The sequence below is a fragment of the Phyllobates terribilis genome, unplaced genomic scaffold, assembly GCF_046119375.1.
Source record: "Phyllobates terribilis strain yellow unplaced genomic scaffold, ASM4611937v1 Scaffold_3__8_contigs__length_932513732, whole genome shotgun sequence".
NCBI classification, from domain to species: domain Eukaryota; kingdom Metazoa; phylum Chordata; class Amphibia; order Anura; family Dendrobatidae; genus Phyllobates; species Phyllobates terribilis.
The window spans coordinates 9,905,425-9,922,825 of NW_027362763.1; the positions used below are offsets into that span (position 1 = coordinate 9,905,425).

At 48.8% G+C, this 17,401-nt stretch overlaps 1 protein-coding gene across 9 annotated transcripts in view; it reads left to right on the top strand.

The window, feature by feature from the left end:
• The window catches only part of LOC141258665 (uncharacterized), an 80,215-nt gene that overhangs the window by 20,717 nt on the left and 42,097 nt on the right, over positions 1–17,401 (top strand). For 5 of the 9 annotated variants that reach the window (XM_073673632.1, XM_073673631.1, XM_073673640.1 and 2 more), the window contains exons 3-7: positions 9,487–9,613; positions 9,983–10,081; positions 10,205–10,312; positions 10,442–10,513; positions 12,165–12,260. In XM_073673632.1, the coding sequence (XP_073529733.1) occupies positions 9,487–9,613; positions 9,983–10,081; positions 10,205–10,312; positions 10,442–10,513; positions 12,165–12,260 (502 nt within the window). The remainder of the gene's footprint in view (positions 1–9,486; positions 9,614–9,982; positions 10,082–10,204; positions 10,313–10,441; positions 10,514–12,164; positions 12,261–17,401) is intronic. The other 4 variants (XM_073673634.1, XM_073673633.1, XM_073673636.1 and 1 more) reach the window with 2 other exon arrangements.

Consider the following 17,401-nt stretch of genomic DNA (forward strand, 5'->3'; position numbering starts at 1 on the left):
TGGTGCAGTCACTGTGTACATACATTACATTACATTACTGATCCTGAGTTACATCCTGTATTATACTCCATAGCTGCACTCACTATTCTGCTGGTGCAGTCACTGTGTACATACATTACATTACTGATCCTGAGTTACATCCTGTATTATACTCCAGAGCTGCACTCACTATTCTGCTGGTGCAGTCACTGTGTACATACATTACATTACTGATCCTGAGTTACATCCTGTATTATACTCCAGAGCTGCACTCACTATTCTGCTGGTGCAGTCACTGTGTACATACATTACTGATCCTGAGTTACCTCCTGTATTATACTCCAGAGCTGCACTCTCTATTCTGCTGGTGCAGTCACTGTGTACATACATTACACTACTGATCCTGAGTTACATCCTGTATTATACTCCAGAGCTGCACTCACTATTCTGCTGGTGCAGTCACTGTGTACATACATTACATTACTGATCCTGAGTTACATCCTCTATTATAATCCAGAGCTGCACTCACTATTCTGTTGGTGCAGTCACTGTGTACATACATTACATTACTGATCCTGCGTTACATCCTGTATTATACCCCAGAGCTGCACTCACTATTCTGCTGGTGCAGTTACTGTGTACATACATTACATTACTGATCCTGAGTTACATCCTGTATTATACTCCAGAGCTGCACTCACTATTCTGCTGGTGCAGTCACTGTGTACATACATTACATTACTGATCCTGAGTTACATCCTGTGTTATACTCCAGAGCTGCACTCACTATTCTGCTGGTGCAGTCACTGTGTACATACATTACTGATCCTGAGTTACATCCTGTATTATACTCCAGAGCTGCACTCACTATTCTGCTGGTGCAGTCACTGTGTACATACATTACTGATCCTGAGTTACCTCCTGTATTATACTCCAGAGCTGCACTTACTATTCTGCTGGTGCAGTCACTGTGTACATACATTACATTACTGATCCTGAGTTACCTCCTGTATTATACTCCAGAGCTGCACTCACTATTCTGCTGGTGCAGTCACTGTGTACATACATTACATTACTGATCCTGAGTTACCTCCTGTATTATACCCCAGAGCTGCACTCACTATTCTGCTGGTGCAGTCACTGTGTACATACATTACATTACATTACTGAACCTGAGTTACATTCTGTATTATACCCCAGAGCTGCACTCACTATTCTGCTGGTGCTGTCACTGTGTACATACATTACATTACTGATCCTGAGTTACATCCTGCATTATAATCCAGAGCTGCACTCACTATTCTGCTGGTGCAGTCACTGTGTACATAAATTACTGATCCTGAGTTACATCCTGTATTATACTCCAGAGCTGCACTCACTATTCTGCTGGTGCTGTCACTGTGTACATACATTACTGATCCTGAGTTACCTCCTGTATTATACTCCAGAGCTGCACTCTCTATTCTGCTGGTGCAGTCACTGTGTACATACATTACATTACTGATCCTGAGTTACATCCTGTATTATACTCCAGAGCTGCACTCACTATTCTGCTGGTGCAGTCACTGTGTACATACATTACATTACTGATCCTGAGTTACATCCTGTATTATACTCCAGAGCTGCACTCTCTATTCTGCTGGTGCAGTCACTGTGTACATACATTACATTACTGATCCTGAGTTACATCCTGTATTATACTCCGGAGCTGCACTCTCTATTCTGCTGGTGCAGTCACTATGTACATACATTACATTACTGATCCTGAGTTACCTCCTGTATTATACTCCAGAGCTGCACTCACTATTCTGCTGGTGCAGTCACTGTGTACATACATTACATTACTGATCCTGAGTTACATCCTGTATTATACTCCAGAGCTGCACTCACTATTCTGCTGGTGCAGTCACTGTGTACATACATTACTGATCCTGAGTTACCTCCTGTATTATACTCCAGAGCTGCACTCTCTATTCTGCTGGTGCAGTCACTGTGTACATATATTACATTACTGATCCTGAGTTACATCCTGTATTATACTCCAGAGCTGCACTCACTATTCTGCTGGTGCAGTCACTGTGTACATACATTACATTACTGATCCTGAGTTACATCCTCTATTATAATCCAGAGCTGCACTCACTATTCTGTTGGTGCAGTCACTGTGTACATACATTACATTACTGATCCTGCGTTACATCCTGTATTATACCCCAGAGCTGCACTCACTATTCTGCTGGTGCAGTCACTGTGTACATACATTACACTACTGATCCTGAGTTACATCCTGTATTATACTCCAGAGCTGCACTCACTATTCTGCTGGTGCAGTCGCTGTGTACATACATTACACTACTGATCCTGAGTTACATCCTGTATTATACTCCAGAGCTGCACTCACTATTCTGCTGGTGCAGTCGCTGTGTACATACATTACATTACTGATCCTGAGTTACATCCTGTATTATACTCCAGAGCTGCACTCACTATTCTGCTGGTGCAGTCACTGTGTACATACATTACATTACTGATCCTGAGTTGCATCCTGTATTATGCTCCGGAGCTGCACTCTCCATTCTGCTGGTGCAGTCACTGTGTACTTACATTACTGATCCAGAGTTACATCCTGTATTATACTCCAGAGCTGCACTCACTATTCTGCTGGTGCAGTCACTGTGTACATATATTACATTACTGATCCTGAGTTACCTCCTGTATTATACTCCAGAGCTGCACTCACTATTCTGCTGGTGGAGTCACTGTGTACATACATTACATTACTGATCCTGAGTTACCGCCTGTATTATACTCCAGAGCTGCACTCACTATTCTGCTGGTGCAGTCACTGTGTACATACATTACATTCCTGATCCTGAGTTACATCCTGTATTATACTCCAGAGCTGCACTCTCTATTCTGCTGGTGCAGTCACTGTGTACATACATTACACTACTGATCCTGAGTTACATCCTGTATTATACCCCAGAGCAGCACTCACTATTCTGCTGGTGCAGTCACTGTGTACATACATTACATTACTGATCCTGAGTTACATCCTGTATTATACTCCAGAGCTGCACTCACTATTCTGCTGGTGCATTCACTGTGTACATACATTACATTACTGATCCTGAGTTACATCCTGTATTATACTCCAGAGCTGCACTCACTGTTCTGCTGGTGCATTCACTGTGTACATACATTACATTACTGATCCTGAGTTACATCCTGTATTATACCCCAGAGCTGCACTCACTATTCTGCTGGTGCAGTCACTGTGTACATACATTACATTACTGATCCTGAGTTACATCCTGTATTATACTCCAGAGCTGCACTCACTATTCTGCTGGCGCAGTCACTGTGTACATACATTACATTACTGATCCTGAGTTACATCCTGTATTATACTCCAGAGCTGCACTCACTATTCTGCTGGTGCAGTCACTGTGTACATACATTACATTACATTACTGATCCTGAGTTACAACCTGTATTATCCTCCAGAGCTGCACTCACTATTCTGCTGGTGCAGTCACTGTGTACATACATTACATTACTAATCCTGAGTTACATCCTGTATTATACTCCAGAGCTGCACTCACTATTCTGCTGGTGCAGTCACTGTGTACATACATTACATTACTGATCCTGAGTTACATCCTGTATTATACTCCAGAGCTGCACTCACTATTCTGCTGGTGCAGTCACTGTGTACATACATTACATTACAGATCCTGAGTTACATCCTGTATTATACTCCAGAGCTGCACTCACTATTCTGCTGGTGCAGTCACTGTGTACATACATTACAGATCCTGAGTTACATCCTGTATTATCCTCCAGAGCTGCACTCACTATTCTGCTGGTGCAGTCACTGTGTACATACATTACATTACTGATCCTGAGTTACATCCTGTATTATACTCCAGAGCTGCACTCACTATTCTGCTGGTGCAGTCACTGTGTACATACATTACATTACTGATCCTGAGTTACATCCTGTATTATACTCCAGAGCTGCACTCACTATTCTGCTGGTGCAGTCACTGTGTACATACATTACACTACTGATCCTGAGTTACATCCTGTATTATACTCCAGAGCTGCACTCACTATTCTGCTGGTGCAGTCACTGTGTACATACATTACATTACTGATCCTGAGTTACATCCTCTATTATAATCCAGAGCTGCACTCACTATTCTGTTGGTGCAGTCACTGTGTACATACATTACTGATCCTGAGTTACCTCCTGTATTATACTCCAGAGCTGCACTCTCTATTCTGCTGGTGCAGTCACTGTGTACATACATTACACTACTGATCCTGAGTTACATCCTGTATTATACTCCAGAGCTGCACTCACTATTCTGCTGGTGCAGTCACTGTGTACATACATTACATTACTGATCCTGAGTTACATCCTCTATTATAATCCAGAGCTGCACTCACTATTCTGTTGGTGCAGTCACTGTGTACATACATTACTTTACTGATCCTGAGCTACATCCTGTATTATACTCCAGAGCTGCACTCACTATTCTGCTGGTGCAGTCACTGTGTACATACATTACTGATCCTGAGTTACATCCTGTATTATACCCCAGAGCTGCACTCACTGTTCTGCTGGTGCTGTCACTGTGTACATACATTACATTACTGATCCTGCGTTACATCCTGTATTATACCCCAGAGCTGCACTCACTATTCTGCTGGTGCAGTTACTGTGTACATACATTACATTACTGATCCTGAGTTACATCCTGTATTATACTTCAGAGCTGCACTCACTATTCTGCTGGTGCTGTCACTGTGTACATACATTACATTACTGATCCTGAGTTGCATCCTGTATTATGCTCCGGAGCTGCACTCTCCATTCTGCTGGTGCAGTCACTGTGTACATACATTACATTACTGATCCTGCGTTACATCCTGTATTATACCCCAGAGCTGCACTCACTATTCTGCTGGTGCAGTCACTGTGTACTTACATTACTGATCCTGAGTTACATCCTGTATTATACTCCAGAGCTGCACTCACTATTCTGCTGGTGCAGTCACTGTGTACATACATTACATTACTGATCCTGAGTTACATCCTGTATTATACTCCAGAGCTGCACTCACTATTCTGCTGGTGCAGTCACTGTGTACATACATTACTGATCCTGAGTTACATCCTGTATTATACTCCAGAGCTGCACTCACTATTCTGCTGGTGCAGTCACTGTGTACATACATTACTGATCCTGAGTTACCTCCTGTATTATACTCCAGAGCTGCACTCACTATTCTGCTGGTGCAGTCACTGTGTACATACATTACATTACTGATCCTGAGTTACATCCTGTATTATACTCCAGAGCTGCACTCACTATTCTGCTGGTGCAGTCACTGTGTACATACATTACATTACTGATCCTGAGTTACATCCTCTATTATAATCCAGAGCTGCACTCACTATTCTGTTGGTGCAGTCACTGTGTACATACATTACTGATCCTGAGTTACCTCCTGTATTATACTCCAGAGCTGCACTCTCTATTCTGCTGGTGCAGTCACTGTGTACATACATTACACTACTGATCCTGAGTTACATCCTGTATTATACTCCAGAGCTGCACTCACTATTCTGCTGGTGCAGTCACTGTGTACATACATTACATTACTGATCCTGAGTTACATCCTCTATTATAATCCAGAGCTGCACTCACTATTCTGTTGGTGCAGTCACTGTGTACATACATTACTTTACTGATCCTGAGCTACATCCTGTATTATACTCCAGAGCTGCACTCACTATTCTGCTGGTGCAGTCACTGTGTACATACATTACTGATCCTGAGTTACATCCTGTATTATACCCCAGAGCTGCACTCACTGTTCTGCTGGTGCTGTCACTGTGTACATACATTACATTACTGATCCTGCGTTACATCCTGTATTATACCCCAGAGCTGCACTCACTATTCTGCTGGTGCAGTTACTGTGTACATACATTACATTACTGATCCTGAGTTACATCCTGTATTATACTTCAGAGCTGCACTCACTATTCTGCTGGTGCTGTCACTGTGTACATACATTACATTACTGATCCTGAGTTGCATCCTGTATTATGCTCCGGAGCTGCACTCTCCATTCTGCTGGTGCAGTCACTGTGTACATACATTACATTACTGATCCTGCGTTACATCCTGTATTATACCCCAGAGCTGCACTCACTATTCTGCTGGTGCAGTCACTGTGTACTTACATTACTGATCCTGAGTTACATCCTGTATTATACTCCAGAGCTGCACTCACTATTCTGCTGGTGCAGTCACTGTGTACATACATTACATTACTGATCCTGAGTTACATCCTGTATTATACTCCAGAGCTGCACTCACTATTCTGCTGGTGCAGTCACTGTGTACATACATTACTGATCCTGAGTTACATCCTGTATTATACTCCAGAGCTGCACTCACTATTCTGCTGGTGCAGTCACTGTGTACATACATTACTGATCCTGAGTTACCTCCTGTATTATACTCCAGAGCTGCACTCACTATTCTGCTGGTGCAGTCACTGTGTACATACATTACATTACTGATCCTGAGTTGCCTCCTGTATTATACTCCAGAGCTGCACTCACTATTCTGCTGGTGCAGTCACTGTGTACATACATTACATTACTGATCCTGAGTTACATCCTGTATTATACCCCAGAGCTGCACTCACTATTCTGCTGGTGCAGTCACTGTGTACATACATTACTGATCCTGAGTTACATCCTGCATTATAATCCAGAGCTGCACTCACTATTCTGCTGGTGCATTCACTGTGTACATACATTACATTACAGATCCTGAGTTACCTCCTGTATTATACTCCAGAGCTGAACTCACTATTCTGCTGGTGCAGTCCCTGTGTACATACATTACATTACTGATCCTGAGTTACATCCTGTATTATACTCCAGAGCTGCACTCACTATTCTGCTGGTGCAGTCACTGTGTACATACATTACATTACTGATCCTGAGTTACATCCTGTATTATACTCCAGAGCTGCACTCTCTATTCTGCTGGTGCTAGTCACTGTGTACATACATTACATTACTGATCCTGAGTTACCTCCTGTATTATACCCCAGAGCTGCACTCACTATTCTGCTGGTGCAGTCACTGTGTACATACATTACTGACCCTGAGTTACATCCTGTATTATACTCCAGAGCTGCACTCACTATTCTGCTGGTGCAGTCACTGTGTAAATACATTACATTACTGATCCTGAGTTACCGCCTGTATTATACTCCAGAGCTGCACTCACTATTCTGCTGGTGCAGTCACTGTGTACATACATTACATTACAGATCCTGAGTTACATCCTGTATTATACTCCAGAGCTGCACTCACTATTCTGCTGGTGCAGTCACTGTGTACATACATTACAGATCCTGAGTTACATCCTGTATTATACTCCAGAGCTGCACTCACTATTCTGCTGGTGCAGTCGCTGTGTACATACATTACATTCCTGATCCTGAGTTACATCCTGTATTATACTCCAGAGCTGCACTCACTATTCTGCTGGTGCAGTCACTGTGTACATACATTACATTACTGATCCTGAGTTACATCCTGTATTATACTCCAGAGCTGCACTCACTATTCTGCTGGTGCAGTCACTGTGTACATACATTACTGATCCTGAGTTACATCCTGTATTATACTCCAGAGCTGCACTCACTATTCTGCTGGTGCAGTCACTGTGTACATACATTACTGATCCTGAGTTACCTCCTGTATTAAACTCCAGAGCTGCACTCACTATTCTGCTGGTGCAGTCACTGTGTACATACATTACTGATCCTGAGTTACATCCTGTATTATACTCCAGAGCTGCACTCACTATTCTGCTGGTGCAGTCACTGTGTACATACATTACTGATCCTGAGTTACCTCCTGTATTAAACTCCAGAGCTGCACTCACTATTCTGCTGGTGCAGTCACTGTGTACATACATTACTGATCCTGAGTTACATCCTGTATTATACCCCAGAGCTGCACTCACTATTCTGCTGGTGCATTCACTGTGTACATACATTACATTACAGATCCTGAGTTACCTCCTGTATTATACTCCAGAGCTACACTCACTATTCTGCTGGTGCAGTCACTGTGTACATACATTACATTACTGATCCTGAGTTACATCCTGTATTATACTCCAGAGCTGCACTCACTATTCTGCTGGTGCAGTCACTGTGTACATACATTACATTACTGATCCTGAGTTACATCCTGTATTATACTCCAGAGCTGCACTCACTATTCTGCTGGTGCAGTCACTGTGTACATACATTACATTACTGATCCTGAGTTACATCCTGTATTATACTCCAGAGCTGCACTCACTATTCTGCTGGTGCAGTCACTGTGTACATACATTACATTACTGATCCTGAGTTACATCCTGTATTATACTCCAGAGCTGCACTCACTATTCTGCTGGTGCAGTCACTGTGTACATACATTACATTACTGATCCTGAGTTACATCCTGTATTATACCCCAGAGCTGCACTCACTATTCTGCTGGTGCAGTCACTGTGTACATACATTACATTACTGATCTTGAGTTACATCCTGTATTATACTCCAGAGCTGCACTCACTATTCTGCTGGTGCAGTCACTGTGTACATACATTACAATACTGATCCTGAGTTACATCCTGTATTATACTCCAGAGCTGCACTCACTATTCTGCTGGTGCAGTCACTGTGTACATACATTACATTACTGATCCTGAGTTACATCCTGTATTATACTCCAGAGCTGCACTCGCTATTCTGCTGGTGCAGTCACTGTGTACATACATTACTGATCCTGCGTTACATCCTGTATTATACTCCAGAGCTGCACTCACTATTCTGCTGGTGCAGTCACTGTGTACATACATTACATTACTGATCCTGAGTTACCTCCTGTATTATACTCCAGAGCTGCACTCACTATTCTGCTGGTGCAGTCACTGTGTACTTACATTACATTACTGATCCTGAGTTACCTCCTGTATTATACTCCAGAGCTGCACTCACTATTCTGCTGGTGCAGTCACTGTGTACATACATTACATTACTGATCCTGAGTTACATCCTGTATTATACTCCAGAGCTGCACTCACTATTCTGCTGGTGCGGTCACTGTGTACATACATTACATTACTGATCCTGAGTTACCTCCTGTATTATACTCCAGAACTGCACTCACTATTCTGCTGGTGCAGTCACTGTGTGCATACATTACATTACTGATCCTGAGTTACCTCCTGTATTATCCTCCAGAGCTGCACTCACTATTCTGCTGGTGCAGTCACTGTGTACTTACATTACATTACTGATCCTGAGTTACCTCCTGTATTATACTCCAGAGCTGCACTCACTATTCTGCTGGTGCAGTGCACACATACAGGGGTGGGTTCCTGCCTCTGACAGCCGTGGTCTCTGCAGGTGTCGGTGACGTTCCAGGACGTGGCGGCCTGCTTCTCTGCGGAGGAGTGGGTGGAGCTGGAGGACTGGCAGAGGGCGCTGTATAAGAAGGTGATGCTGGAGATCCATGGTGCGCTGGAGGCGATGGGTGAGAGCCGCCGCTGCTTCCTCACAGCCGATCACTTTACGCTGTTCCTTCAGTTGGGAGTTGTCACATTTCCGTCAGTGAGCGACAGCATCCTGGTCCATGTCTGAGGCTAAAAACCTGGACCCACTGCGGGGGGCTCCGCGTGACGTCTGCTGCTGTGGGGGGCTCCGCGTGACGTCTGCTGCTGTGGGGGTCTCTGCGTGACGTCTGCCGCTGTGGGGGTCTCTGCGTGACGTCTGCCGCTGTGGGGGGTCTCCGCGTGACGTCTGCCGCTGTGGGGGGTCTCCGCGTGACGTCTGCCGCTGTGGGGGGTCTCCGCGTGACGATGTTGTGGGGGGCTCCGTGTGATCTCACCTCCCACTGTTCCAGGCTTTGAGATCCTGAACCGCGAGGTCTTGTTCTGCATTAAGAAGGTGAAGGACCTGTACATCGACATCTGTGATTCGGGCCGAGCCGGCGGCGGTGCAGGTGAGGACGGCTCTCCGTGCAGCGGGTGACGTGTGACTGCTCCGCAGCTCATCTGATGCTGGAGGATTTGTCCTCGATGGAAGGGGACCGTCCTAATGCTTCACACCATTGTGTCTCCTCCAGCTGCCGCTGCTCCCCGAGATCCAGGACTAATCATGGGACTGAAGCAAGAGCGGGACGGCCCCCTGGACCCCTGCCAGAAGAAGGGGCACAGGGCCCCTGCACATCAAGGTGGGGTGCTGTATTGTAGATAACTGTAGCGGCCGGACTGCAGGGCGGCGGGCGCCTGTCGCCTCTCACCAGCCGTGTCCTCGACGACTCCAGAAGAGCAGATGAGTCTGACGTCTCCTCTCTCCACAGCCTATGGCCCCGACTTACTGCTGAGGATCAAGCAGGAAGAGCGGGTGCAGCAGAGCCCCCCGTACAGCAGCGGTGAGTCCGGGGCGCCCGAGTCAAGCCTGTGTATGCTATATACTGTGTGCCGCAACTATTACCAGCACAGCGATGCCAAAGTCCGCCCCGTACCTGGTGCATCGCCATTCACTGGACACTAGGGGCAGCGTGACAGGTGACTGGTCTGACCCTCCTCTCCGATGGTGCCCCCTACAGGTGACCGCCCTGACCCTCCTCTCCGCTAGTGCCCCATACAGGTGACCGCTCTGACCCTCCTCTCCGCTAGTGCCCCCTACAGGTGACCGCCCTGACCCTCCTCTCCGATGGTGCCCCCTACAGGTGACCGCCTTGACCCTCCTCTCCGATGGTGCCCCCTACAGGTGACCGCTCTGGCCCTCCTCTCCGGTGGTGCCCCCTACAGGTGACCGCTCTGACCCTCCTCTCCGGTGGTGCCCCCTACAGGTGACCGCTCTGACCCTCCTCTCCGGTGGTGCCCCCTACAGGTGACCGCTCTGACCCTCCTCTCTGGTGGTGCCCCCTACAGGTGACCGCCCTGACCCTCCTCTCCACTCGTGCTCCATACAGGTGACCGCCCTGACCCTCCTCTCCGCTAGTGCCCCCTACAGGTGACCACTATGACCCTCCTCTCCGATGGTGCCCCCTACAGGTGACCGCTCTGACCCTCCTCTCTGGTGGTGCCCCCTACAGGTGACCGCCCTGACCCTCCTCTCCGCTCGTGCCCCATACAGGTGACCGCTCTGACCCTCCTCTCCGCTAGTGCCCCCTACAGGTGACCACTATGACCCTCCTCTCCGATGGTGCCCCCTACAGGTGACCGCTCTGACCCTCCTCTCCGATGGTGCCCCCTACAGGTGACCGCTCTGACCCTCCTCTCCGCTCGTGCCCCATACAGGTGACCGCTCTGACCCTCCTCTCCGCTAGTGCCCCCTACAGGTGACCGCCTTGACCCTCCTCTCCGATGGTGCCCCCTACAGGTGACCGCTCTGACCCTCCTCTCCGGTGGTGCCCCCTACAGGTGACCGCTCTGACTCTCCTCTCCGGTGGTGCCCCCTACAGGTGACCGTCCTGACCCTCCTCTCCGGTGGTGCCCCCTACAGGTGACTGCTCTGACCCTCCTCTCCGGTGGTGCCCCCTACAGGTCACCATCCATAACTCGGGCAATCAGTCAGGTTAGACCCCACTGTAGGTTGCGAGGTTTCCTGCCCCCATACTGTTTTCCTTGTGGTAGTTTAGGGTGACCTCTATTGTACAATTATCTGGTTTTGGGGGGCCTCCGCTGATTGTACAGTAGGTTGGGCATGGGGACGACTCTCCAGGCATTTTGGAGAAGGTGCGGGAAATCCAGAGACAGGCAGTGCGATGACAGGATGGATTATATATGGCAGCCGGTCAGATAGTCACATGGACGGCCTGATCTGTGATCTCATGATGGGGGCTCAGTCTGGGGGGCGCAGTTTGGCCATTCTGGTCTACACAGGTATGATGTGCAGCATGGGGATGTACGGGACCAGACGGGCGTTCTAGAGGCCGGCCATGCTTATGAGTCCTTTATATTCAGCCTTCGTCCATCCCTTGTCTCCTCTCAGACCGGTCAGAGACCCACCACCATATATAATCCGCCTCTAGATCCTTCACAAGCTGCATATAATGGTATCTCCTCTGTACACAGCCAAACCTGTCGTCACCTCCATCTTCTCACTGCAGAAGGATAAAGAGGAGCTTCACCCAGCGGACAGTACAGAGGGCCGCGTCGTCCCCGCGCACAGTGAGTCCTGACACCACCTCTTCTTCCGTTGTGTGGGTGGCCGCAGGATGATGGGGGGATAAGGGTGACATCTGTTCTGATATGTGATAGTGTGGCTGGCCACAGGGTGATGGGGGGATAAGGGTGACATCCGTTCTGATATGTGATAGTGTGGCTGGCCGCAGGGTGATCGGGGGATAAGGGTGACATCCGTTCTGATATGTGATAGTGTGGCTGGCCGCAGGGTGATCGGGGGATAAGGGTGACATCCGTTCTGATATGTGATAGTGTGGCTGGCCGCAGGGTGATCGGGGGATAAGGGTGACATCTGTTCTGATATGTGATAGTGTGGCTGGCCGCAGGGTGATCGGGGGATAAGGGTGACATCCGTTCTGATATGTGATAGTGTGGCTGGCCGCAGGGTGATCGGGGGATAAGGGTGACATCCGTTCTGATATGTGATAGTGTGGCAGGCCGCAGGGTGATCGGGGGATAAGGGTGACATCCGTTCTGATATGTGATAGTGTGGGTGGCCGCAGGGTGATTAGGGGATAAGGGTGACATCAGTTCTGATATGTGATAGTGTGGGTGGCCGCAGGGTGATCGGGGGATAAGGGTGACATCCGTTCTGATTTGTGATAGTGTGGCTGGCCGCAGGGTGATCGGGGGATAAGGGTGACATCCGTTCTGATATGTGATAGTGTGGCTGGCCGCAGGGTGATCGGGGGATAAGGGTGACATCCGTTCTGATATGTGATAGTGTGGCTGGCCGCAGGGTGATCGGGGGATAAGGGTGACATCCGTTCTGATATGTGATAGTGTGGCTGGCCGCAGGGTGATCGGGGGATAAGGGTGACATCCGTTCTGATATGTGATAGTGTGGCTGGCCGCAGGGTGATCGGGGGATAAGGGTGACATCCGTTCTGATATGTGATAGTGTGGCTGGCCGCAGGGTGATCGGGGGATAAGGGTGACATCCGTTCTGATATGTGATAGTGTGGCTGGCCGCAGGGTGATGGGGGGATAAGGGTGACATCCGTTCTGATATGTGATAGTGTGGCTGGCCGCAGGGTGATCGGGGGATAAGGGTGACATCCGTTCTGACATGTGATAGTGTGGGTGGCCTCAGGGTGATCGGGGGATAAGGGTGACATCCGTTCTGATATGTGATAGTGTGGCTGGCCGCAGGGTGATCGGGGGATAAGGGTGACATCCGTTCTGATATGTGATAGTGTGGCTGGCCGCAGGGTGATGGGGGGATAAGGGTGACATCTGTTCTGATATGTGATAGTGTGGCTGGCCGCAGGGTGATCGGGGGATAAGGGTGACATCCGTTCTGATATGTGATAGTGTGGCTGGCCGCAGGGTGATCGGGGGATAAGGGTTACATCCGTTCTGATATGTGATAGTGTGGCAGGCCGCAGGGTGATCGGGGGATAAGGGTGACATCCGTTCTGATATGTGATAGTGTGGGTGGCCGCAGGGTGATTGGGGGATAAGGGTGACATCAGTTCTGATATGTGATAGTGTGGCTGGCCGCAGGGTGATCGGGGGATAAGGGTGACATCCGTTCTGATATGTGATAGTGTGGCTGGCCGCAGGGTGATCGGGGGATAAGGGTGACATCCGTTCTGATATGTGATAGTGTGGCTGGCCGCAGGGTGATCGGGGGATAAGGGTGACATCCGTTCTGATATGTGATAGTGTGGCTGGCCGCAGGGTGATCGGGGGATAAGGGTGACATCCGTTCTGATATGTGATAGTGTGGCTGGCCGCAGGGTGATCGGGGGATAAGGGTGACATCCGTTCTGATATGTGATAGTGTGGCTGGCCGCAGGGTGATCGGGGGATAAGGGTGACATCCGTTCTGATATGTGATAGTGTGGCTGGCCGCAGGGTGATCGGGGGATAAGGGTGACATCCGTTCTGATATGTGATAGTGTGGGTGGCCGCAGAGTGATCGGGGGTTTAAGGGTGACATCCTTTCTGATATGTGATGGTGTGGGTGTCCGCAGGGTGATCGGGGGATAAGGGTGACATCCGTTCTGATATGTGATAGTGTGGCTGGCCGCAGGGTGATCGGGGGTTAAGGGTGACATCCGTTCTGATATGTGATAGTGTGGCTGGCCGCAGGGTGATGGGGGGATAAGGGTGACATCTGTTCTGATATGTGATAGTGTGGCTGGCCGCAGGGTGATGGGGGGATAAGGGTGACATCCGTTCTGATATGTGATAGTGTGGCTGGCCGCAGGGTGATCGGGGGATAAGGGTGACATCCGTTCTGACATGTGATAGTGTGGGTGGCCTCAGGGTGATGGGGGGATAAGGGTGACATCCGTTCTGATATGTGATAGTGTGGCTGGCCGCAGGGTGATCGGGGGATAAGGGTGACATCCGTTCTGACATGTGATAGTGTGGGTGGCCTCAGGGTGATCGGGGGATAAGGGTGACATCCGTTCTGATATGTGATAGTGTGGCTGGCCGCAGGGTGATCGGGGGATAAGGGTGACATCCGTTCTGATATGTGATAGTGTGGCTGGCCGCAGGGTGATGGGGGGATAAGGGTGACATCTGTTCTGATATGTGATAGTGTGGCTGGCCGCAGGGTGATCGGGGGATAAGGGTGACATCCGTTCTGATATGTGATAGTGTGGCTGGCCGCAGGGTGATCGGGGGATAAGGGTGACATCCGTTCTGATATGTGATAGTGTGGCAGGCCGCAGGGTGATCGGGGGATAAGGGTGACATCCGTTCTGATATGTGATAGTGTGGGTGGCCGCAGGGTGATTAGGGGATAAGGGTGACATCAGTTCTGATATGTGATAGTGTGGGTGGCCGCAGGGTGATCGGGGGATAAGGGTGACATCCGTTCTGATTTGTGATAGTGTGGCTGGCCGCAGGGTGATCGGGGGATAAGGGTGACATCCGTTCTGATATGTGATAGTGTGGCTGGCCGCAGGGTGATCGGGGGATAAGGGTGACATCCGTTCTGATATGTGATAGTGTGGCTGGCCGCAGGGTGATCGGGGGATAAGGGTGACATCCGTTCTGATATGTGATAGTGTGGCTGGCCGCAGGGTGATCGGGGGATAAGGGTGACATCCGTTCTGATATGTGATAGTGTGGCTGGCCGCAGGGTGATGGGGGGATAAGGGTGACATCCGTTCTGATATGTGATAGTGTGGCTGGCCGCAGGGTGATCGGGGGATAAGGGTGACATCCGTTCTGACATGTGATAGTGTGGGTGGCCTCAGGGTGATCGGGGGATAAGGGTGACATCCGTTCTGATATGTGATAGTGTGGCTGGCCGCAGGGTGATCGGGGGATAAGGGTGACATCCGTTCTGATATGTGATAGTGTGGCTGGCCGCAGGGTGATGGGGGGATAAGGGTGACATCTGTTCTGATATGTGATAGTGTGGCTGGCCGCAGGGTGATCGGGGGATAAGGGTGACATCCGTTCTGATATGTGATAGTGTGGCTGGCCGCAGGGTGATCGGGGGATAAGGGTGACATCCGTTCTGATATGTGATAGTGTGGCTGGCCGCAGGGTGATCGGGGGATAAGGGTGACATCCGTTCTGATATGTGATAGTGTGGCTGGCCGCAGGGTGATCGGGGGATAAGGGTGACATCCGTTCTGATATGTGATAGTGTGGCTGGCCGCAGGGTGATCGGGGGATAAGGGTGACATCCGTTCTGATATGTGATAGTGTGGCTGGCCGCAGGGTGATCGGGGGATAAGGGTGACATCCGTTCTGATATGTGATAGTGTGGGTGGCCGCAGAGTGATCGGGGGTTTAAGGGTGACATCCTTTCTGATATGTGATGGTGTGGGTGTCCGCAGGGTGATCGGGGGATAAGGGTGACATCCGTTCTGATATGTGATAGTGACTTTTATGCAATTTGTTCACACTTGTATTTTTTTTTCCCATTTTGCCTGTTCACTATTTGGTAAAATCAGTGTCGCTCAAAAGTACTTTACACACTTTGGGGACTACTTTACTGAAAGTGGACAACCCCTTTAAGACTAGCAGAACTAAGAATTAGTGATCTGATGGGGGAGTTATTAGTATCTGTTCGTCACTTTTTTGTGAGAAGTTCCATACTTATATGTATCAGACGCCGCGGTGTCAGTGAGGCGGGATTCAGACCTCCATGTATCACAGACCGGCAACAGGTCTCCTGACCCAAAACTCTAACAGACTGATATATGAACCAGACCACCCAACCATCCCTGATCCAGACGGGCTCTCCTGAATTTCTGGAGCTTTCTCACTGGGAGTACGGGCTATGGCTCCCTGCTCCACTGCTGAATATAATGGTGGAGCAGTGAGCCATCAGATCTTTCCTCCACCGGCCAGGAGCCTTTGTTGCTATGAGAAAAGCGCAGTATGAATGTTTTGTTGTTGTCACATGACCTAAAAACTGTACACTGGGGACATCATACTGTGTTTGAGGGGGCATCATACTGTATGGGGGGCACTGTGTGGGGGCCATGAAAATGTCGGAACACTAACGGATTTCCGTAGGAGCAATATTTCTGTGTGGGTGCGTATAAAGCATGTTGAGGGTGGGGTTGGGTTACTGACTTGGCATACGATAATATTGCCGCTCCGCAGTATGTGTCCCTGTTTCTTATCTTACATAGTTGGGAGCTATGTATATCCCTATGACGACTGTGTGGAGGCCATGAAAATGTTGGAACACTAACGGCCTTCACTAGGAGCAATATTTCTGTGTGGGCGCATATAAAGGATGTTGCGGGTGGGGTTGGGTTACTGACTTGGCATACGATAATATTGCCGCTCCGCAGTATGTGTCCCTGTTTCTTATCTTACATAGTTGGGAGCTATGTATATCCCTATGACGACTGTGTGGAGGCCATGAAAATGTTGGAACACTAACGGCCTTCACTAGGAGCAATATTTCTGTGTGGGCGCATATAAAGGATGTTGAGGGTGGGGTTGGGTTACTGACTTGGCATACGATAATATTGCCGCTCCGCAGTATGTGTCCCTGTTTCTTATCTTACATAGTTGGGAGCTATGTATATCCCTATGACGACTGTGTGGAGGCCATGAAAATGTTGGAACACTAACGGCCTTCACTAGGAGCAATATTTCTGTGTGGGCGCATATAAAGGATGTTGAGGGTGGGGTTG